Source organism: Caloenas nicobarica, chromosome 31 (genome assembly GCF_036013445.1).
Source record: "Caloenas nicobarica isolate bCalNic1 chromosome 31, bCalNic1.hap1, whole genome shotgun sequence".
NCBI lineage: Eukaryota > Metazoa > Chordata > Aves > Columbiformes > Columbidae > Caloenas > Caloenas nicobarica.
The window spans coordinates 1521332-1543964 of NC_088275.1; the positions used below are offsets into that span (position 1 = coordinate 1521332).

Here is a 22633-nt window from a genome sequence, read left to right on the forward strand (position 1 = left end):
GCGCAGCACCGGCCCCTCCGCCGCTCTCGGCCCGGAGCCGCCCGGTTCGGCCCGGGGAGGCTCAGCCCGGTCGGTCCCGGTGCCGCCCGGTTCGGCTCGCTTGGTCCCGGCCCAGCTCGGTGCCGCCCGGTTCGGCTCGGTTTGGCCCGGTGCAGCCCGGTTCGGCCCGGATGGTGCTGGCCGGGGGGGGCCGGGCAGCGCCGTGAGCCCCCAGGTGTCCGCATGGCCCCCCGCGGGATGCGGCCCGGGACGCCCTTTCTCCTCCTCCTCCTCTTCCTCGCCGCCACCGGTAAGGAACGACCGGCACCGGGGCGGGGGCGCGGACCGGGACACGGAGTTGGGACCCCAAGCGGGGGAACCGGGACCGGCAGCAGCGGGACCGGCAGCACCGGCTCCTCCGGGCTGGGAGACGGGCCTGGGGGTGGGGACCGGGGCGGGAGCACCGGCCCCCTCGGGGCGGGGGTCGCGGGGGGCGCGGGGGAGACGCGGGGACACCGGCAGCCCACGGGCTGGGAAACCGGGACCGGGGGTACCGGCTGCTCCGGGGCTGCGGGACCGGGGCTGTGTGTGTGCGGGGGGGTGTGCGTGCGTGTGCGCTCGCGTGTGCACCTGTGGCTTCGCGCACCTGTGGCCGCGCGTGTCCGTGTGTCCGTATGCGTGTCCGTGTGTCCGTGTGCGTGTCCGTGTGTCCGGGCTGTGCGCGGGCGCGCGCCGCGCCGGGGGTTGCGCCGGGGGCGGCGGACACGCGTGTGCGCGCACTTGTGCGTGCGTGTCCGTGTGCGCGCACCTGCGCGTCCGTGTCTGCCACCCCCCCAAACCCCCTGCGAAGGGACGGACCCCTCTGGGGACACACCGTGGGAACGGGGGACACCCGGCAGCGGGGGATGTGGGTACAGTAGGGGGGACCAGCCTGCCCGGGGGGGTCCCCGCCCCCTCCCCATTGTCTTCCTACGTTTTGGGGGGGGGAGGGGGCCACCCGCCCCCCCGCGCTGTGCCCAAATGGGTACTGTACCCAAGGGGGGGGTTCTGTGCTCTGCCCCCCTGCCCTGCCTCAGTTTCCCCACTGGCGTGGGACCCGTGGGAACGCGCTGGGCGCCGCGGGGGGTGACGTCACCGCAGGGGTTACTGGCCCCCCCGGGACTCACAGCGTTAGTTGGGGGGGTCGGGGGCTTCGTGCCGCGGGCGGGGGGGCGGCCCGGTGGTCACCCCCACCCACCGGGGGCACGAACCCCCCCCGAGCCCCCCCCCACCTCCTGAGGTCAGGGCTGCGGCCCCCGGGCCGGGGGGGTCGGCTGGGGCGGTCACGGGGGTTCACCCACGCGTGTGCACCCCCCGGGGGTGTGTGTCCCCCCCCACCCCAAGCACGGGACCCCCCGCCCCGTCTCCCCGGTGCCGCATCCCGCGGGCGCGAGCCCGGCCGGGGCGTGGGGGCCGCGGGAGCCGGTTCAGCCGGTTCCCGGCTCCGTTCCCGGCCCCGTTCCCACGCGCTCGGCCCCGCTGGGCGGGGACGCCCCGCGGCGGGGGCCGCCCCGCCAGCCCCGACGGCACCGGCATCCCGGCACCCGCCCCCCCCACCCCCGGCACCCCGACCCCGCGGGGCCCGCGGCCGCGCCGGGGGAAACTGAGGCAGGGCCGAGACTGGCGTGGCGGCACGGCCGTGACTCACGGGCCTGGGGAGCGCCGCAATTATTTAATTAATCCGGCGACTAATCGGGGGGTAATTAGGCCGGGCTCGGTGGGGGGCTCGGCGGGGAGGCCCCGGGGGCCGGCGGGGGCGGGTGGCCTCCGCAAGCCGCGGCACGGCCCGGCATCCGCGCCGGCCGGTTGGGCTGGCCGTGCCGGCCCGGCCGCTTCCCCCGGCGTCGCCCGGCGGGCGGGCGTGGTTCCCGCCACGCCCCGACACCCGCGACGGGGACACGGGAGCGGGAGCGAGCGCGCGGGAGCGGCACGGGCGTGCGAGCGCGGCCGAGCGCGGGTGGATGCTCCTGCGTGTGTGTGAGAGCGGGCACGAACGTCGGCGAGCGTCCTCGGGCGTGCAGGGGTGCGCGTGAGCGTGTCGGAGCGTGTGCATGAGTGTGCACGGGTGCGTGCAGGTGGCTGGGAGCGTGCCCAAGCGTGCGTGTGCAGGTGGCTGGGAGCCTGAGCAAGCGTGTCAGACCGTGCCCACGTGTGCACGAGCATGCACAGGTGTGTGGAGCTGTCTGGGAGCGTGTCTGAGCGTGCCCAAGTGTGCATGAACATGCACAGGTGTGTGCAGGTGGCTGGGAGCGTGTCGGAGCATGTGCATGAGTGTGCACAGGTGTGGGCAAGTGGCTGGGAGCCTGAGCAAGCGTGTCAGACCGTGCCCACGTGTGCACGAGCATGCACAGGTGTGTGGAGGTGTCTGGGAGCACATCTGAGCGTGCCCAAGTGTGCACAAACATGCGCCGGTGTGTGCAGGTGGCTGGGAGCGTGTCGGAGCGTGTGCATGAGTGTGCGCAGGTGTGTGCAGGTGGCTGGGAGCGTGCCCAAGTGTGCGTGAGCGTGCGCAGGTGTGTGCAGGTGGCTGGGAGCCTGAGCAAGCGTGTCGGACCGTGCCGAAGTGTGCACGAGCATGCACAGGTGTGTGAAGGTGTCTGGGAGCGTGTCTGAGCGTGCCCAAGTGTGCATGAACATGCACAGGTGTGCGCGGGTGTCTGGGAGCGTGTCTGAGCGTGCCCAAGTGTGTGTGAGCGTGTGCAAGCGTGAGCACGTCCACATGTGTGCGAGCATGCACAGCCATGTCTGTGTGCACCCAAGTGTGCGGGAGCCTGCGCAAACGTGCTGAGCGTGCGTGCGCATGTGTGAGCACATCCGAGCACGCGTGAGCTTGCCCGAGTGTGCCTGAGTGTGTGCTAGCATGCCCAAGTCTTTTTGCACGAGTGCCAGCACAAGCATGTTGGAGCATGTGCAAGCGTGCACGAGTGTTTTTGCACATATGTGAGTGCAAGAACAAGCATGCCCAAGTGTGACGGAGCGTGTGCAAGCGTTCCTGCATGTGTGTGAGTGCCAGCACAAGCATGTCAGAGTGTGCACAAGTGTGCACAAGTGTACATGCACGTATGCGAATTCGAGAACAAGCGTGCCCAAGCATGCCCAAGTGTTCTGGTGTGTACATGAGTGCCAGAACAAGCATGCTGGAGCTTGTGCAAGCGTGCCCAAGTGTTTCTGCATGTGTGTGAATGCAGACACAAGCATGCTGGAGCCTGCGCAAGCATGTGCAAGTGATCTTGCATGTATGTGAGTGCAAGAACAAGCATGTCCAAGCATGTTGGAGCGTGTGCAAGTGTGCACAAGTGTTCTTGCATGTATGTGAGTGCAAGAACAAGCGTTCCCAAGTGTGCCGGAGCGTGCGTAAGTGTGCCTGAGCGTTCTTGCTTGTACGTGAATGCAGCACAAGTGTGTCAGAGTGTGTGCAAGTGTGCATGAGTGTTCTGGTGTGTACATGAGTGCAAGAACAAGTGTGCTGGAGTTCGTGCAAGCATGCCTGACTGTTTCTGCATGTATGTGAGTGCAAACGCAAGGGTGCTGGAGCGTGCGCAAGCGTGCCCAAGTGTTCTTGCACGTTTGTGAGTGCAAGAACAAGCGTGTCCGAGCGTGCTGGAGCATGTGCAAGTGTGCCTGAGTGCTTCTGCATGTATGTGAGTGCAAGAACAAGTGTGCCCAAGAGTGCTGGAGCATCTGCAAGCGTGCCCAAGTGTACTGATGTGTATGCGAGTGCAAACACAAGCGTGCTGGAGTGTGTGCAAGTGTTCTTGTATGTATGTGAGTGCAAGAGCAAGTGTGTCCAAGCATGCTGGAGCATGTGCAAGTGTGCCCAAGTGTTCTTGCGTGTACATGAGTGCCAGCACAAGCATGTTGGAGCGTGTGCAAGTGTGCATGAGTGTTCTGGTGTGTGTGTGTGAGTGCAAGAACAAGCATGTTGGAGCGTGTGCAAGTGTGCACAAGTGTTTCTGCATGTATATGAGTGCAAGAACAAGCGTGCCCAAGCGTGCCGGAGTGTGCGTAAGCTTGCCTGAGTGTTCTTGCTTGTATGTGAGTGCCAGCACAAGCATGTCGGAGCATGTGCAAGCGTGCACAAGTGTTCCTGCATGTATGTGAGTGCAAGAACAAATGCTCCCACGTGTGCCGGAGCGTGTGCAAGCGTGCCCGAGTGTTCCTGCACGTGTGTGAATGCAGGCACAAGCGTGTTGCAGCGTGTGCAAGCGTGCCGGAGCGTTCCTGTGCACACGTGAGCGCCCACACGAGCATGCACGCGTGCGTGTGCCCCGTGGTACCGTGCCACGTGCCCCATGGTGCCATGCCATGTGCCCGCAGGCCGCGCCGGGGTGGTGGAGGTGCAGCCCAGCGTGACGGCGGTGCTGGGCCAGGACGTGGTGCTGCCGTGCCGGTACCGGGCGCAGGAGCAGGAGCAGGTGGTGCAGGTGACGTGGCTGAAGCGGGGGCCCGAGGGGACGCGGGCGCGCCTGGCGGTGCTGGACCGGCAGCACGGGGAGCACGTGCAGGAGCCGTACGCCGGGCGGGTGCTGCGGCGGGCGGCGGGCGGCGAGCTGGAGGACGGGGCCATCGTGCTGCGCAACGCGGTGCAGGGGGACGAGGGCGACTACGAGTGTCACCTCATCACCTTCCCCCGCGGCAGCTTCGAGGGGCACCTCACGCTCAAGGTGCTGGGTGAGTGCCCGGGGCGGGGGGCACAGGGTGGTGGGTGGTGGGCGCGGGGCGATGGGCATGGGGTGGTGGGTGTAGAGCAATAGGGCGATGGGCACAGGGCAATGAGGATGGGGTGGTGGCCAAGGGGCAATGGGTGCTGGCCAAGGGGCGATGGGCATGAGGTGGTGGCCAAGGGGCGGTGGCTGGTGGCCAAGGGCTGATGGGGCTCAGGGCAATGGGCATGGGGTGATGGGCACAGGGCGATGGGCATGGGGTGGTGTGCATGGGATGGTGGCCAAGGGGCGATGGCTGGTGGCCAAGGGGCAGCGGGCACAGCAGGATGAGGATGGGGTGGTGGGCATGAGGTGGTGACCAAGGGGCGATGGGTGGTGGGCAAGGGCTCTTGGGTGCAGGGCAATGGGCATAGGGTGACAGGTGATGGGTGCATGGTGATGGGCATAGGGTGGTGGGCAATGGGTGGTGGCCAAGGGGCAGCGGACATGGGGGGATGAGGATGGGGTGGTGGGCATGAGGTGGTGGCCAAGGGGCGATGGGTGGTGGGCAAGGGCTCTTGGGTGCAGGGCAATGGCCATGGGGTGACAGGTGGTGGCCAAGGGGTGATGGGTGCATGGTGATGGGCAATGGGTGGTGGCCAGGGGGTGATGGGTGGTGGCCAAGGGGCAGTGGGCATGGGGGGATGAGGAGGGGGTGGTGGCCAAGGGACAATGGGCACAGGGTGGCGTCCAAGGGGCGATGGGTGCAGGACAATGGGCATGGGGTGGTGGGCAATGGGTGGTGGCCAAGGGGCAGTGGGCACGGGGGGGATGAGGAGATGGGGTGGTGGGCACAGTGTGGTGGCCACGGGGCAATGGCCGCACCGCGATGGCCACGGGCTGAAGGGCAGTGGTATTGGGTGCAGGGGGACGGGCACCGGGCACCCCACAAGGCACCAGCGCGGCTGAGCCCGGTGCCGCCCGCAGTGCCGCCGCTGCCCATACTGAACCCGGGGCCGCCGCTGGAGGAGGGCCAGGGCCGGACGCTGGCGGCCTCGTGCACGGCGGAGGGGAACCCAGTGCCCTCGGTGCGCTGGGAGACTGAGGTGCGCGGCACCAACGCCACGCGCCGCTCGGCGCACGCCCGCTCGGCGTCCGTCACCAGCGAGTTCTTCCTGGTGCCCGGGCGCAGCATGAACGGCAAGAGCCTGACCTGCGTGGTGGAGCATCCCGGTCTGCGCCACGAGAAGAGGATCACCCACCTGCTCAGCGTCGCCTGTGCGCCATGGGGACATGGGGAGCATTTGGGGCACGGGGGGCATTGAGGGATGTGGAGGATAATGGGGACATGGGGACACTGGGGATGTGGGGAATATTGGGGTCATGGAGAGTATGGGAGACACTGAGAGATGTGGAGGATGTTGGGGACATGGAGAGCATGGGGGTGATGGGGACACTGGGGACATGGAGGGCATGGGGGGCATTGAGGGACGTGGAAGATACTGGGGACGTGGGAAACATTGGGGTCATGGAGAGCATGGGGGACACTGAAAGATGTGGAGGATGTTGTGGACAGGGAGAGCATGGGGGTGATGGGGACACTGGGGACATGGGGAGCATTTGGGACATGGAGGGCATGGGGGGCATTGAGGGACGTGGAAGATGCTGGGGCCATGGGGACACTGGGGACGTGGGGAACATTGGGGTCATGGAGAGCATGGGGGACATTGAGAGATGTGGAGGATGTTGGGGACATGGGGAATGTTGGGGTCATGGAGAGCATGGGGGCATTGAGGGATGTGGAGGATGTTGGGGACATGGGGGACATTTAGGATCTGGAGGGCATGGGGGGCATTGAGGGTCATGGGGGACGTTGAGGGACGTGGAGGATATTGGGGACATGGGGAACATTGAGGGCATTGAGGGACATGGAGGATGTGGGGGGCACTGGGGGACATAGGGGACATAGGGAGGATTGAGAGACACAGGAACAGTGGGGACGTGGAGAGCATGTGGGACACTGGGGGCATTGGGGACATGGGGAGCGTTGGGGACAGAGAGAACATGGGAGGCATTGAGGGACGTGGAGGATGTTGGGGACACGGGGGGCACTGAGGACACGGGGGACATCGGCACGGAGGACGGGGCGTTGGGAGCAGAGGGGACGTGGAGGATGCCCGGAAGCACGCGGGGGGACACTGTCCCTGTCCCCAGACCTGTCGGACGCCTCGGTGCTGGGACACACGGACGAGTGGCGCGAGGGGATGGAGGGGGCGGCGCTGACCTGCCTGGGGGACGGGAACCCCCCCCCCACCTACAACTGGACGCGGTGAGGCCACCGTCCCCATCCCGGGTCCTGCTGTCCCCTGGGTGCTGGTGGCACTGCCCTGTGTGCCACGGTGTCCCCTGCCACGGTGTCCCCTGCCGGTGTCCGTGTCCCCCCGTGCACGTCCATGTCCCTGCCAGGTGTCCAGAGCGTGTTCCTGTCCCTGCTGTGTCCCCTGCCTGTGTCCCTGCCATGTCCCCTGCCGTGTCCCCTGTCCGTGCTGATGTCCCCACCATGTCCCTACGTGCCTGTGCCATGTCCCCCCGCCCGTGCCGGTGTCCCTGCCGCGTCCCCTACCTGTGCCCATGTTCCATGTCCCTGTGGTGTCCCCTGCCGTGTCCTGCGTCCCCGCCTGGGCGTGCCCGTGCCGTGGCGGCGGTGCCGTGCCCGGGCAGGTCCCGCCGGGGCGTCACCGTGGGAACCGGCAGCCCCGGCTTTGATGGCGCCGCCACCGACGCCGCCAGCGCTTGCCCGAGCCCACCGGTGCCACCGGCGCTGACGGTGCCGCCGGTGCCACCGCAGGTTGGAGGCGCCGCTGCCCGCGGGGGTGCGGGCGCGGGGGGACACCCTGCTGTTCCAGCGGCCCCTCGCCGCCACCGACGCCGGCGCCTATGTCTGCCGTGTCACCAACCGCGTGGCCACCAAGGAGGCGCGAGCCAACGTCAGCGTCAAGGGCCGGGTGGAAGGTGGGGGTCGGGGACCCCCGGGGGGCGTGGGGGGGTTTGGGGGTCCCAGGGGAGCCTGGCGGGGCGGGGGGCGAGCTGCTGTGTCCGTCTGTCTGTCCATCCCCGGGCTCTTCTTCCCGCCACCCACCCGTCTGTCCCCCTTTCCGTCTGTCTGTGTGTCCCCCCCAGGCTCTGTCCTTCCCCAGATGCTCCTTTCCGTCCCTTCACCCGTTTGTCCGTCCATCCATCTGTCCATCTGCTCGTCTGTCCTTCTGTTTGTCTGTCCGGCCGTCCCCCCCTCACTCTGCCCACCCACCTCTGCCTCCATTTCCTCATCCACCCACCTGTCCGTCCATCTGTCCGTCCGTCCATCTGTCCATCCCCCTTTCACTTCTCACTCTCGGTTTCTCCATCCATCCATGTGCCTGTCCGTACACTCATCTGTCCCATTGTCCTCCTGTCCGTCCACCCACCCGTCCGTCTGTCCACCCACCCGTCCACCCATCCATCCATCCATCGATCCATCCCTCTGACACATCTCTCTGTCCATCCATCTCTCCACCTCTTGTTTACCCAACCACCTGCTCACCTCTGGGCTTGTCCATCTGTCCGTCCACCCTCCCACACGCTCACCGGTCCCCCGCATCCCCGCAGATGACGCGGTGCGCAAGGTGGACCTGGTCTCAGCCTCGGTGGTCGTCGTGGGTGTCATCGCCGCCGTCCTGCTCTGCGTCCTCGTCATCGTCGTCGTCGTCATGACCCTTTACCACAAGCGCAAGACCAAGCGCATCTCCGAGAAGTAGTAAGAGGGGGGGCAGAGACGTGGTGGGGAGGTGGGGGCGAGGTGGGGGGTCCCCTGCTGAGCGTGTCCCCCCCACCCCGTGTCCCCAGTGAGGAGGAGCTGACGCTCACGCGGGAGAACTCGATCCGGCGCCTGCACTCCAGCCACAGCACCGACACGCGCACACAGGTGGGGGTGCTGGGTGTTGGGGTGCTGGGTGTTGGGGTATCTGGGATGATGGGTATTGGGGTGTCTGGGGTGATGGGTATTGGGGTATCTGGGATGATGGGTATTGGGGTCTGGGGTGGTGGGTATTGGGGTATTGGGGAGTCTGGGGTGGTGGGTATTGGGGTCTGGGGTGGTGGGTATTGGGGTATTGGGGGGTCTGGGGTGGTGGGTATTGGGGTATCTGGGATAATGGGTATTGGGGTGTCTGGGGTGGTGGGTATTGGGGTATCTGGGGCGGTGGGTATTGGGGTATCTGGGATGATGGGTATTGGGGTCTGGGGTGGTGGGTATTGGGGTATTAGGGGGTCTGGGGTGATGGGTATTGGGGTATCTGGGATAATGGGTATTGGGATCTGGGGTGGTGGGTATTGGGGTATCTGGGATGATGGGTATTGGGGTGTCTGGGGTGGTGGGTATTGGGGTATCTGGGATGATGGGTATTGGGGTGTCTGGGGTGGTGGGTATTGGGGTATCTGGGGTGGTGGGTATTGGGGTATCTGGGATAATGGGTATTGGGGTCTGGGGTGGTGAGTATTGGGGTATCTGAGGTGGTGGGTACTGGGATGCTGGGTGATGAGTGTTGGGGTGTCTGGGTGATGGATGTTGGGGTGCTGGGTGATGGGTATTGGGGTCTGGGGTGTCTGGATGATGGGTATTGGGGTCTGAGGTGCTGGGTGACGGGTATTGGGGCATTGGGGTGATGGGTGTTGGAGTGATGGGTTTTGGGGTGCTGGGGTTCCCAGGTGGGGGATTTCAGGGTGTCTGGGGTACCCGGGTGATGGGTTTGGGGTGTTGAGGTACCTGGGTGGTGGGTATCAGGCTGTTGAAGGAGGATGGGGGGCAGGGTGCCCAAGGGCTGGGTTTCGGGGTGCCCAGGGAGTTGGGTATTGGGGCGCCAGGAGGTTGGGGTGCCCATGGGGCTGGACTTTGGGGTGCTGGGGGCTGGCTTTTGGGGTGCCTGGGGTGCTGGGTTTTGGGGTGCCTGTGTGTCTGGGTTTTGGGGGGCTGGGTAATCAGTGTGCTGGGAGTCTGGGATTCAGGATGCTGGGGGTCTGGGTTTTGGGGTGTCCATAGGGCTGGCTATCAGGGTGCCTGGGGGTCTGGGTTTTGGGGTGCCAGGGGGCTGTGTTTTGGGGTGCCCATGGGGCTGGGTTTCGGGGTACCCGTGGGGACAGGTTTCAAAGTGCTGGGGTGCTGGGTAATCAGGGTGCTGGGGGGCTGGGTAATCAGGGTGCTGGGGGTCTGGGATTTGGGGTGCTGGGGATCTGGGTTTTGGGGTGCCCATGGGGCTGGGCTTCAGGGTGCTGGGTTTTGGGGTGCTGGGGGGCTGGGTAATCAGGGTGCTGGGGGTCTGGGATTTGGGGTGCTGGGGGTCTGGGATTTGGGGTGCCCATGGGGCTGGGCTTCAGGGTGCTGGGTTTTGGGGTGCTGGGGGGCTGGGTAATCAGGGTGCTGGGGGTCTGGGATTTGGGGTGCTGGGGGGCTGGGTTTTGGGGCGCTGGGGATCTGGGTTTTGGGGTGCCCATGGGGTTGGGTATCACGGTGCTGGGGGTCTGGGTACCAGGGTGTCTGGGGGATTGGGTTTCGGGGTGCTGTGTCTCACGGGGCTGTTGCAGCTGGAGGAGACGCTGCAGCTGCGCACGGAGAGCCGGCAGGGCAGCCGGCAGGGCAGCCTGCGTGGGGACAGCCTGCGCGGGGACAGCCTGCGCGGCACCAGCATCTGCTCCGCCATGGTGAGAGCCCTGGGACGGCGGGGGGCACGGCGGTGACCCCCTTCTGGGTGTGCAACCTGCTTTCCGCTTGTGCAAACCCCTTGCACACGTGCAACCCCCTTCTGGGCATGCAAACCCTCCTCGGGGGTTCCACCCCCCCTGCACATTAGCAAACCCCCTTCTGGGTGTGCAAACCCTCCTTGGTGGGGTGCAAACCCCTTGCACGTGTGCAACCCCCCTTCTGGGTGTGCAAACCCTCCTTGGTGGGGTGCAAACCCCTTGCACGTGTGCAAACCCCTTGCACGTGTGCAACCCCCCTTCTGGGTGTGCAAACCCTCCTTGGTGGGGTGCAAAACCCTTGCACACGTGCAACCCCAACTCCACGTGTGCAACTCCGCTTTCTGGGTGTGCAAACCCCTTGCACACGTGCAAACGTTGCCTTGCACATGTGCAAACTCCCCTTCTGTGTGTGCAAAGCCCCCACACCCATGGGGGTCCTTGGGGCCATTGGTGACTCTGTCCCTCGTCCCTGTTGGTGACCCTGTCCCTTGTCCCTGAGGCCATTGGTGACCCTGTCCCTTGTCCCTTTTGGTGACCCCGTCCCTTGTCCCCGAGGCCATTGGTGACTCCATCCCTTGTTCCTGTTGGTGACCCTGTCCCTTGTCCCTGTTGCTGACGTTGTCCCCAAGGCCATTGATGACCCCGTCCCTTGTCTCTGTTGGTGACCCTGTCCCTTGTCCCTTGTTCCTGTTGGTGACCCCGTCCCTTGTCCCTGTTGCTGACCTTGTCCCTTGTCCCCGAGGCCATTGGTGACCCCGTCCCTTGTCCCTGTTGGTGACCCTGTCCCTCGTCCCTTGTCCCTGTTGGTAACCTCGTCCCTTGTCCCTGTTGGTGACCTCGTCCCTTGTCCCTGTTGGTGACCTTGTCCCTTGTCCCTTGTCCCTTTTGGCGACCTCGTCCCTTGTCCCTTGTTCCTGTTGGTGACCCCGTCCCTTGTCCCTGTTGCTGACCTTGTCCCCGGGGCCACTGGTGACCCCGTCCCTTGTCCCTGTTGGTGACCCTGTCCCTTATCCCTTGTCCCTGTTGGTGACCCTGTCCCTTGTCCCCGAGGCCATTGGTGACTCCGTCCCTTGTCCCTTCTGGTGACCCCGTCCCTTATCCCTTGTCCCTGTTGCTGACCTTGTCCCTTGTCCCCAGGGCCACTGGTGACCCTGTCCCTTGTCCCTTTTGTTGACCTCATCCCTTGTCCCTCTTGGTGACCCCGTCCCTTATCCCTTGTCCCTCTTGGTGACCCCGTCCCTCGTCCCCGCAGAGCGAGGAGCCCGAGGGCCGCAGCTACTCGACGCTCTCGACCGTGCGGGAGATCGAGACGCAGACGGAGGCGCCGGCGCTGCCGCTGCTGCCGCTGCCGCCGGGGAAGGAGCCCAAGGAGGAGGAGGAGGACGGCGGCGGGGACAGGGACAACCCCATCAAGGTGGCCATGACGCACTTCGTGCAGGAGAACGGGATGCTGCAGGCGCGGCCCAGCACCAACGGCATCTACATCAACGGCCGCGGCCACCTGGTGTGACCGGGCTGGGCCGGGGGGACACCCGGGGACCCCCCGTGTCCCCCCGCCGCTCCGCCGCCCACCGGGCTGGCTCCGGTCCCCGGGTGTCACCCCGCTGCTGGCACAGGCTGGGGACACGCGTCGTGCCTTAGGACAGAGTCCCCAAATGTCACGTCGCCGCCGCTGGCACAGGCTGGGGACACTCACAGTGCCCCGGGGACAGGCTCCGGTCCCCAAATGTCACCTCGCTGCCGGCACCGGACACGCAAAGAGGTGACAAAAGCACCCAGGGCTGGCGGGCGCTGGAGCCACCGGGGACCACCCGCCAACGGGGGGACACCCCGAGCACAGGACGGGGACAGGAGCCCCCCTGGGGACCAGCCCCCCACCCCTGACCATCCCTCGGGCCGCGGTGGCTCCCCCCGCGCGCCGCTGGGGACACGGTTTGCCGGTGGCACTTGGGACGCTTGTGTCCCCTCCCTGATCCTGAAACCCCCCAAAAAACCTCCCCCTCCCCCCAAACCGCCGCGGGACCCCCCCCTGGTGGGGACTGTTGGGGGGTCCCTGGGGCCATCGCGCCCCACGTGTACAGAGCTGTATAGGACGGGGCCCCCCCGGCGGAGCCGCGCTTGTAAATAAACCCCCGCGCGGGGCCTGGGGCCCGTGTCCCGTGCGTGTGGTCTCAGCGGGGAGGGGGAGATGCTGGCGCACACGCGTGTGCAAGGACGGGCACCCCGGGGTGCTGCCCCCGCCGCTGCAGGGTGCGCGGGGCGGCTGCTAATGCGTGGGTAGAGGTGCACGCAAGCGTGCGCGGCCTCGTGCGAGTGTGCAGGAGCACACGCGAGCGTCAGCAAGGCGTGTGAGCGTGCACGAGCACCAGGAGATTGTGCGAGCGTGCGTGAGCGTGCCCAAGCTCGCGTAACCGTCCGTGAGCACGTGGAAGCATCACAAGATCGTGCAAGCGTGCATGAGCATGTGTGAGCATCAGATCGCGCGAGCATCAGATTGTGCAAGCACACACGTGCACGCACAAGCATGCGCGAGCATGCCCAGGCCCATGCGGGTGTGCACGAGCAAGCACGCACAAGCGTCGCAAGCTCATGCGAGCGTGCACGAGCATGTGCAAGCATGTATGAGCACACACAAGCGTGCGTGAGCATGCCAAGGCCCGTGCAAGCGGGCACGAGCGTGTGCAAGCATCACAAGATCGATCATGCGAGCCTGCACAAGCATATGCGAGCATCAGGAGATCGTGCAAGCATGCATGAGCATGCACAAGCAAGTGCGAGCACGCCCAGGCCTGTGCAAGTGTGCACGAGCATGTGCAAGCATGTATGAGCACACACGAGCGTGCGTGAGCACGCCAAGGCCCGTGCAAGCGGGCACGAGCGTGTGCAAGCATCTCAAGATCATGCGAGCGTGCATGAGCATGTGCAAGCACGCGCAAGCACGCACAAGCACGCACGACATGCACAAGCGTGCCCAGGCCCGCGCAGGCGCGCACGAGCAAGCACGCACAAGCATCACGAGCGCGCACGACGTGCACGAGCGTGCCGGGGCGTGCCGGGGCGCCCAGCATGGTGCGCACGCGTGCCGCCCGCGCCCTGCCCTGCGGTTTCGAGGCGCCGAGCAGCAGGAAGCGCCTCGAGCGCGGCCACCGCCTTCCTGCGCCGCCGCGGCACCCGGGGCCGCCGCGTTTCCTCTCGGGGGGCCCCGTCCCCCCGCCGGCCACCGCCGCGGCGCCACCGGGGCCATGGGCCGCGTGTGACCCGCCGGACGGGCCGGGGGTCCGGCCGCCCCCATGTCGCTGGCGCTGAAGGCGCGGCAGCGGGCGAGGCGCAAGGGCGGCTCCCGCGAGCGGGTGTTCGGCTGCGACCTCCGCGAGCACCTGCAGCAGGCGGGGACGGACGGTGAGTGTCCCCCTGTCCCCCCCCTTGTCCCCACCGAGCCCCCGCCCGGTGCCGCGGGGAGGGGACGGGGGTGACGCAGCCACGCGGTTGCATCACCGGTGGTTGAGTAACTGGCGCGGCCGCGGCACATCCTGGTGAGGCCCCCCGAGATTTGGGGGGTCCCCGCACCTTGGCGCGGCCCCACGGTGGTCCTGAGAGGTTGGAGACGGTGGCCCCGTCGCTGGGGACTCGGTGGCCCCAGGCTGCTGTGGGCTCTGGTGTCCCCAAGAGCTGGAGGTGCAGGGACCAGCTGTCCCATGGGGACACTGTCCCCGGGTCCCCAGTGTCACCCGTGGCTGTGGCGGGGAGCAGGGCAGGGCGGGGGTGACAGCGGTGACACCGTCCCGCAGTGCCCCAGGTGCTGAGGAGCTGCACTGAGTTTGTGGAGCAGCACGGGGTGGTCGATGGCATCTACCGGCTCTCGGGCGTCTCCTCCAACATCCAGCGGCTGCGGTGAGGAGGGACGGGGTGGAGGGGATGGGGATGGAGATGATGGGGATATAGATGATGGGGCTGGAGATGATGGGGCTGGAGATGATGGGGGACAGAGATGATGGAGCTGGAGATGATGGGGATACAGATGATGGGGATATAGATGATGGGGTTGGAGATGATGGGGGGCAGAGATGATGGAGCTGGAGGTGATGGGGCTGGAGGTGATGGGGATATAGATGGTGGGGATATAGATGATGGGGCTGGAGATGATGGGGGACAGAGATGATGGAGCTGGGGATGATGGGGATAGAGATGACGGGGCTGGAGATGATGGGGATATAGACGATGGGGCTGGAGATGATGAGGATACAGATGATGGGGATGGAGATGACGGAGATGGAGATGACAGGGATAGAGATGATGGGGATGGAGATGATGGGGCTGGAGCAGGAGCACTTGTGATGGAGACCAGAGCGACGGGATGGAGCTGGGATGGGGATGATGGAACAGATGGGGATGGAGATGGGAACAATGGGATGGAGATGATGGATCTGGAGATGATGGGGCTGGAGCTGGAGCAGTTGGGATGGAGATGGGAGCGGTGGGATGGGATGGAGGTGACGGACCAGGTGGAGATGGAGCTGGAGCAGGTGGGATGGAGATGATGGAGTTGGAGACGATGGGGCTGGAGCCGGAGTAGGTGGGATGGAGTTTGGAGGGAACTGGGATGGAGCTGGAGGCCAGATGGGGTCAAACAGGAGGAAAACAGGAGGGACATGGGTAGAAAATGGGGATGGGGATGAGGATGGGGATGGAGATGTGGATGAGGATGGGGATGGAGATGTGGATGAAGATGAGGACGGGGATGAGGGTGGGAACGGGGATGCGGATGGGGATGGAGATGAAGATGAGGAGGTGGATGAAGATGAGGACGTGGATGAAGATGAGGACAGGGATGGGGATGGGGATGAAGATAGGGATGAAGATGAAGATGGAGATGAGGATGAAGATGTGGATGGGGATGAAGATGAGGACGAGGGCGGGGATGCAGATGGGGATGAAGATGAGGGGGGAGCAGACAGGATGAAGGTGCAGGATGACGGTGCCGGGACCGGAAGGGTGGAGGTGGGGAGGGGACGACGGGGACAGGACAGGGACAGGACGGGGACAGTCACAGCGCAGGACCCGCCCCCGGTGCCGAGGGGGCCGGATTGGGCCCCATCCCCCCGTCCTGTCCCCCTGTCCCCCCCCGCAGCTCCTTCCCTTCCTTTTTCTTTATTTGCTCTTTTGTTCTTTCTTTTTCTCTTTAATTCTCCATATTTGTGGGGGTTTTTTTTCACCGTTTTGCTCTTCTCCGTTTTTTCCTTGAGTGTTTCTTTCCTCCCCTTTTCCCGCGTCCCCAACACCCCCTGTGTCCGCAGTGTCCCCTGTGTCCGCAGTGTCCCCAACACCCCTCGTGCCCCCAACATCCCCAGTGTCCCCAACACCCCCAGTGTCCCCTGTGTCCCCAACACCCCCAGTGTCCCCTGTGTCTGCAGTGTCCCCAACACCCCCAGTGTCCCGTGTCCCCTGTGTCCCCAACACCCCCAGTGTCCCCTGTGTCCCCAACACCCATAGTGTTCCCTGTGTCTCCAGAGTCCCCAACATCCCCAGTGTCTGCAGTGTCCCCAACACCCCCAGTGTCCCCTGTGTCCCCAACACCCCCAGTGTCCCCAGTGTCCCCTGTGTCCCCAACACCCCCAGTGTCCCCTGTGTCCCCAACATCCCCAGTGTCCCCAGTGTCTGCAGTGTCCCCAACACCCCCAGTGTCTGCAGTGTTCCCAACACCCCCAGTGTCCCCTGTGTCCCCAACACCCCCAGTGTCCCCTGTGTCCCCAACACCCCCACTGTCCCCCTGTCCCCCCATATCCCCCGTGTTCCCACATCCGCTGTGTCCCTGTGCCCCTGGCACCCACAGCATCCCCCTGTCCCCACCATCCCCGCGTCCCCACCGCCCTCCCTGTCCCTGCCACTCTCCTGTCCCTGTCCCCGAGCTGTCCCCTGTCCCGCAGGCAGGAGTTCGAGGGGACGGGCTGCCCCGACCTGCGCAGGGACATTTACCTGCAGGACATCCACTGCGTCAGCTCCCTGCTCAAGTCCTATTTCCGCGAGCTGCCCAACCCTCTCCTCACCTACCAGCTCTACGACAAGTTTGCCGTGAGTGTCCCCCCATGTCCCCCAGTGTCCCCACCCCCGGGTGGCACTTGTCACCCCCGTTGTCCCCCAGGACGCGGTGGCCACGCAGCTGGAGGAGGCTCGGCTGGTGAAGATCAAGGAGGTGCTGAAGGAGCTGCCGCCGCCGCACTATAGGTATCGGGGACGTGGGGACCCCGGGGCCGCTGTCCCCACCCCGTGGGTGTCACTGTCACCGAGGTGTCCCCCCGCAGGACGCTGGAGTTCCTGATGCGGCACCTGCTGCTCATGGCGTCGCACAGCGGCCGCACCAACATGCACGCGCGGAACCTGGCGATCGTCTGGGCGCCCAACCTGCTGCGGTGGGGACGCGGGGACATGGGGGGACACAGGGGGACACAGGGGGACATGGGGGGACATGGGGGGACAGGGGACCTGGAAATCGTCTGGGCGCCCAACCTGCTGCGGTGGAGACACGGGGACATGGGGTGACATGGGGGGACAGGGGGACATGGGGGGACATGGGGGGACAGGGGGACATGGGGGGACAGGGGACCTGGAAATCGTCTGGGTGCCCAACCTGCTGCGGTGGGGACATGGGGACATGGGGTGACATGGGGGGACAGGGAACCTGGAGACCATTTGGGTGCCCAACCTGCTGTGGTGGGGACACGGGGACATGAGGGGACATGAGGGGACATTGGGGGACATGGGGGGACAGAGGACCTGGTGATCGTCTGGGCGCCCAACCTGCTGCGGTGGGGACATGGGGACATGGGGTGACATGGGGGGACAGGGGGACATGGGGGGACAAGGGACCTGGCGATCGTCTGGGCGCCCAACCTGCTGCGGTGGGGACACGGGGACACTTGGGGACATGGAGGGACATGGGGGGATATGGAGGGACAGGGGCAAAGGGATGTGCTGGGGGGGTGGGGGGACGTGGGGGGCTGGGAACACAGGTGACACGCAGCCCTGGGGTGTCCCCAACGTCCGTCCCTGTCCCCGTGTCCCCGCAGGTCGCGGGACATCGAGGTGACGGGGCTGAACGGCACGGCCGCGTTCCTGGAGGTTCGGGTCCAGGCCATCGTGGTGGAGTTCGTCCTCACACACGTCCCCCAGCTCTTCGGGGACGCGCCCCTGCCCGGTGGGTGACAGCGGTGTCACCCCGACCCCCATCCCTGTGTCACCCCCCGTCCCTTTGGCACCCTGAGCTCCATCCTGGTGTCATCCCCATCCTCGTGTCACCCTGACCCCCTAATCCTGGTGTCACCCCCCATCCCTTTGTCACCTTGAGCCCCATCCTGGTGTCATCCCCATCCTCGTGTCACCCTCAGCCCCCGTCCCTGTGTCACCCTGACCCCCTGTCCCTGTGTCACCCTGACCCTGTGTCACCCTGACCCCCCTGTCCTGGCATCACCCCCTGTCCCACTGTCACCTCACCCCCTGTCCTGGCGTCACCCCCATCCCTGTGTCACCCTGATCCCTGTCCCACTGTCACCCTGACCCCCTGTCCCGGCGTCACCCCTGTCCCTGTGTCACCCTGACCCCCTGTCCCTGTGTCACCCCTGTCCCTGTGTCACCCTGACCCCCTGTCCCTGTGTCACCCTGACCCCCTGTCCCTGTGTCCCCCTGACCCCCCATCCCTGTGTCACCCTGACCCTGTGTCACCCTGACCCCCTGTCCTGGCGTCATCTCGTGTCCCCCTGACCCCCGTCCCCGTGTCCCACAGGCAGTGAGTGTCCCCGGCGGTCGCTGCTGCTGCCGGGGGGGGGACAAGGGGACGCTCAGTCCCCCCCGTACCACGTCCCGGCCACGCTCAGCCAGGGGGACGGGCCCCCCCCGATTCGGCCCTACCACACCATCATCGAGCTCGGTGACCACAGGTGGGACCCGCTGTCACCCCCTGGGGACACCCGGGGACCCCCTGCCCGGGCAGCGCCACGCACGAGTGGGGCACGTGCTTGTGCACATGAGCAAGTGTCCCCCTGTGTCCCCGTGTCCCCAGGCGGAAGGGCTCCCTCAAAGCCCGCAACTGGAGATCCATCTTCCACCTCGGCCGCTCCGGCCACGAGCCCAAGCGCAAGCCGGGGAAGGACAAAGGTGGGAGTCTCGGTGTCCCCCGCTGTCTCCCGCTGTCCCCGGACCCGTCCCCGCCGCCACCTCGCGTGTCCCCGTTTCCCGTGTCCCTCCCCGCAGGTGACAAGTGCAGTGGCTCCAGCCTGCGCCCGGCCAAGAGCATGGACTCGCTCAGCGCTGTCCCCTGCGCCGGTGACAGCGAGGGGACATGTGGGGGCCATGGGGGCGGGGGGGTGGAGGGGACAGCGATGGAGGGGACAGCGATGGGAAGGAGGGGACAGGGATGGGATGGAGGGGACAGGGATGGAGGGGACAGGGATGGGAAGGAGGGGACAGGGATGGGATGGAGGGGACAGAGATGGGATGGAGGGGACAGGGATGGAGGGGACAGGGATGGGATGGAGGGGACAGAGATGGGATGGAGGGGACAGCGATGGGAAGGAGGGGACAGGGATGGGATGGAGGGGACAGAGATGGGATGGAGGGGACAGGGATGGAGGGGACAGGGATGGGATGGAGGGGACAGAGATGGGATGGAGGGGACAGCGATGGGATGGAGGGGATGGGGATGGGATGGAGGGGACAGGGGTGAAGGGGACAGGGCTGGGTTTGGAGAAGGTGGCACAGGGACAGAGAGGACAGGGTGGGGACAGACACCCCGACAGGCACCACCCGGGTCCCCCACCCTGATTGTCCCCCACCTCGGGGAACAGGTGACCCCGGGCTGAGCGTGCCACGGCCGGTGACGCCGCCACCACGCCGGGAGAGCTTCGACGCCTGCGCCGCGCCGGGGGGGACAGCGGAGGTGACACCAGCTGGGGGGACAGCGGAGGTGACACCAGCGGGGCCCGATCCGGGGGGCGAGAGCAGCCCCCCCTGGGGCACCCCTCGCGCCGGCCGGGCCCGTGGCCGCGCCGAGCACCGCGGGGGGGTCCACATCTCCGGCCCCTTCGCCGTCACCGTCCCCTTCCACATCAGCGCCAGCCTGTCCCGCCTGACGCGGGGGCTGCCCTGCCCGGCGCTGGCACCCCCGGCCGGGGACAGTCCCCAGGGAGGGGACAGTGGCCCGGGCAGGGACACCCCCCCGGGCCCGGACACCTCCCCAGGAGGGGACAGTCCCCCAGGAGGGGACATCCCCGCCAGCCCCCCAGCGCCCACCCGCCGTGACATTGAGCATCACGCTGGTGACACTGAGCACAGCAGCAGTGACACCCAGCACCTCGCTGGTGACACCGAGCATCATGCGGGTGACACCCAGCACCGCACCGGTGAGTGGCGGCCACCAGGACCCTTGGGGTGACACACGGGCTCAGTGTCCCCATCTCACCCACAGGGGAGGGGACAGTGGCCGCAGGGACCCTCAGGGTGACACACGGGCTCAGTGTCCCCATCTCGCCCGCAGGGGAGGGGACAGTGGCCGCAGGGACCCTCAGGGTGACACACGGGCTCAGTGTCCCCATCTCGCCCGCAGGGGAGGGGACAGTGGCCGCAGGGACCCTCAGGGTGACACACGGGCTCAGTGTCCCCATCTCACCCGCAGGGGAGGGGACAGTGGCCGCAGGGACCCTCAGGGTGACACACGGGCTCAGTGTCCCCATTTCGCCCGCAGGGGAGGGGACAGTGGCCGCGGCACAGACACGACTGTCCCTGGAGCTTCGTGACTCCTTCGCCTTCCTGGACTGCCAGGAGCCCTGGCTGGACGGGGACACTGAGCCGGTGACACCGGCCCTGCCACTGGACGCAGGGGACACCGGGGATGAGGAGCTGTTGACGTGGTCCCTGCCGCCGGACGCCAGGGACATCAGGGACGCCGAGGACACCAGGGACGCGTTCCTGGCCGCGGAGGAGGGAATGGAGAGGGGGTTCATGAATGTGAGCGGCTGTCGCTGTCCCCTCGCTTTGGGGACACGGTGGGAGGGTGGGCGGAGGATCACGGCCACTGTCCCCAGCCGGGGGGATGAGGGGACAGGGGGGGATGAGGGGACAGGGATGGAGGGGACGGGGATGGAGGGACAGGGATGGAGGGGACAGGGTGGGGATGAGGGGATGGGGATGGAGGGGACAGAGATGGAGGGGACGGGGATGGAAGGGACAGGGATGGAGGGGACAGCAATGGACAGGACAGGGCGGGGATGAGGGGACTGGATGGGGCTGGGGGGTCCCCAGCATGGCCGTCACTGTCCCGCTGTCCCTGTCCCCAGGCAGGGGAGCCCCCCAGCTATCTGTCCATCGAGGAGTGCATGGACGAGGAGATGTTCTTCATGGCGCCCAGCGGCTGGGACACCGAGGACAGCGCTGGGGACACCAAGGATGGCACCGAGGACAGCGTTGGGGACACGGAGGATGGTGCCAGGGACACCGACTCGGACGACATGTTCCTCAGCGCCCACGACGAGCTCAGCCCACTGGTGCCACCGCTGGGGACCCCCAACCAGCCCCCGGGTTTGGGGACGGTCCTGGAGCCCCCGGCCCAACCTGGTGCCGCTGCCCCCCAGGATGTGTCCCCAGAGTCCCAGGACATGTCCCCAGCGCCCCAGGATGTGTCCCCAGAGCCCCAGGACATGTCCCCGGTGCCGCAGGAGGAGGAGAGTGACAGGGAACAACCCGGGGTGCCCCCAGAGCGGGGGACACTGGGCACCAGGCAGGCGGGTGGCGGGGAGGGGACCGCGGGTGGTGGCCCTGGGAGAACGGACGTTGAAGAGCATGGGGACACTGAAGAGGTTGGGGACATGGAGGAGGAGGGGGATGTCGAAGAGGATGGGGACACTGAAGAGGATGGAGGTGGCTCCGGTCGCCCCTCAGCGGGGTCCCCTCCAGCCCCCGCACCGGAGGGGCCCCCCCAGGAGCCAGCGGAGCCCCCAGACCCTGGGTCTGCCCCCAGGGTTGTCCCCAAGGCTGTCCCTGGGTCTGTCCCCGGGGCTGCCCACGAGGTTGTCGCTGGGTCTGTCCCCAAGGTTGTCCCTGAGTCTGTTCCTGGATTTGTCCCTGCATCTGTCCCCAGCTCTGTCCCTGCGTCTGTCCCTGAGCTTGTCCCCAGTTCTGTCCCTGGGTCCGTCCCCAGCTCTGTCCCTGGGTCTGTCCCTGAGCTTGTCCCCAGCTCTGTCCCTGGGTCCATCCCCAGTTCTGTCCCCAGTTCTGTCCCTGGGTCCGTCCCCAGCTCTGTCCCCGAGCTTGTCCCCAGCTCTGTCCCTGGGTCCGTCCCCAGCTCTGTCCTTGGGTCTGTCCCTGAGCTTGTCCCCAGTTCTGTCTCTGGGTCCGTCCCCAGCTCTGTCCCCAGCCCTGTCCCCGAGCTTGTCCCCATGCCCGTCCCCCACGCGGCAGGCCCCGCCGCCCGCCCCGGCTGTCCGTGTCCCGCAGGCCCGCGGTGGCCCGCGCTGCGCGGTGACGGCAGCGCCCCGGCCCGCCTGGCCGCGCGCAGGGTGCGGGTGCAGCACGTCCGCTCCGTGCCCGTCGTGCCCCCCAAACCCCAGTTCGCCAGGCCCCCCAGCGCTCCCCCCGCCGTGGAGGGGCCCCCCGGGGCCGGGGCGCGGCGGGCGGGCTGGCGGGAGGGCGGCGGCAGCTCCTTGGACGCGGCGTTGGCCGCCGAGCAGCCGGTGCCGCTGCCCGTGAGGAGGATCCAGACGTACGGCGGGGGCGAACCGGCGCCCGCCGCCCCCCGCGCCCGGCCCTTCCACATGGGCCCCCTGAGGCCGCGGCCCCTCAGCTGCGCCCAGCTGGGCGCTGAGGGGGCGACGGGCGAGCGCTGAGCTCTGGGGACAAGGGGTTGGTGACATTTGTGCGACAACGGGGACAATAAAGGCGCTGGGCTTTGTCACTTAGGCCTCATTTCACGCAACATGGCGGCGCCCGGGGCGGCTTCACGGCGCCGGCGGCGCGGGGGGGTCCCTGGGCAGCAGCCCGAGCCTGGCCGGGGCGGGGAGCAGGGCGGGGGGTCTCTCCCCCCGCGGCGGCGGTGCCGGTGGGCCGGGACAGTTTTCACGAGTGGGGTGCGAGGCGCGGGGGGCGATGCCCGCCTCCAAGATGGCGCCGCCCTCACGCAAGATGGCGGCCGGGCGGAAGCGCCGCGCTTCGCCGTC

The 22633-nt window shown here is 66.9% G+C and overlaps 2 protein-coding genes across 2 annotated transcripts; both read left to right on the forward strand.

Moving 5' to 3' along the window:
• Positions 1-87: 87 nt before the first annotated feature.
• On the forward strand, positions 88-12560 carry NECTIN4 (nectin cell adhesion molecule 4). Its single transcript, XM_065653940.1, has 9 exons — positions 88-289; positions 4336-4689; positions 5649-5939; positions 6876-6990; positions 7510-7673; positions 8307-8454; positions 8544-8622; positions 10278-10394; positions 11686-12560. The coding sequence occupies exons 1-9, from the start codon at positions 223-225 to the stop codon at positions 11941-11943; spliced, it is 1593 nt and encodes a 530-aa protein (XP_065510012.1). The 5' UTR covers positions 88-222; the 3' UTR covers positions 11944-12560.
• Positions 12561-13702: 1142 nt separating this feature from the next.
• ARHGAP30 (Rho GTPase activating protein 30) lies at positions 13703-22347 on the forward strand. Its single transcript, XM_065653908.1, has 12 exons — positions 13703-13832; positions 14222-14324; positions 16358-16502; positions 16573-16655; positions 16733-16840; positions 17498-17625; positions 18211-18364; positions 18487-18581; positions 18678-18749; positions 19271-19825; positions 20167-20429; positions 20759-22347. The coding sequence occupies exons 1-12, from the start codon at positions 13724-13726 to the stop codon at positions 22301-22303; spliced, it is 3360 nt and encodes a 1119-aa protein (XP_065509980.1). The 5' UTR covers positions 13703-13723; the 3' UTR covers positions 22304-22347.
• The last annotated feature ends 286 nt before the right edge of the window (positions 22348-22633 follow it).

Excerpts from the sequence above, each read along its gene's own strand:
- NECTIN4 (XM_065653940.1), top strand. The coding sequence starts at position 223 with ATGGCCCCCCGCGGGATGCGGCCCGGGACGCCCTTTCTCCTCCTCCTC. Across the intron at positions 7,674-8,306 it reads CGTCAAGGGCCGGGTGGAAG|ATGACGCGGTGCGCAAGGTG; the intron begins GTGGGGGTCGGG and ends GCATCCCCGCAG. Across the intron at positions 10,395-11,685 it reads CCAGCATCTGCTCCGCCATG|AGCGAGGAGCCCGAGGGCCG; the intron begins GTGAGAGCCCTG and ends TCGTCCCCGCAG.
- ARHGAP30 (XM_065653908.1), top strand. The coding sequence starts at position 13,724 with ATGTCGCTGGCGCTGAAGGCGCGGCAGCGGGCGAGGCGCAAGGGCGGC. Across the intron at positions 16,656-16,732 it reads CTGCCGCCGCCGCACTATAG|GACGCTGGAGTTCCTGATGC; the intron begins GTATCGGGGACG and ends GTCCCCCCGCAG. Across the intron at positions 18,750-19,270 it reads CAGCGCTGTCCCCTGCGCCG|GTGACCCCGGGCTGAGCGTG; the intron begins GTGACAGCGAGG and ends CTCGGGGAACAG.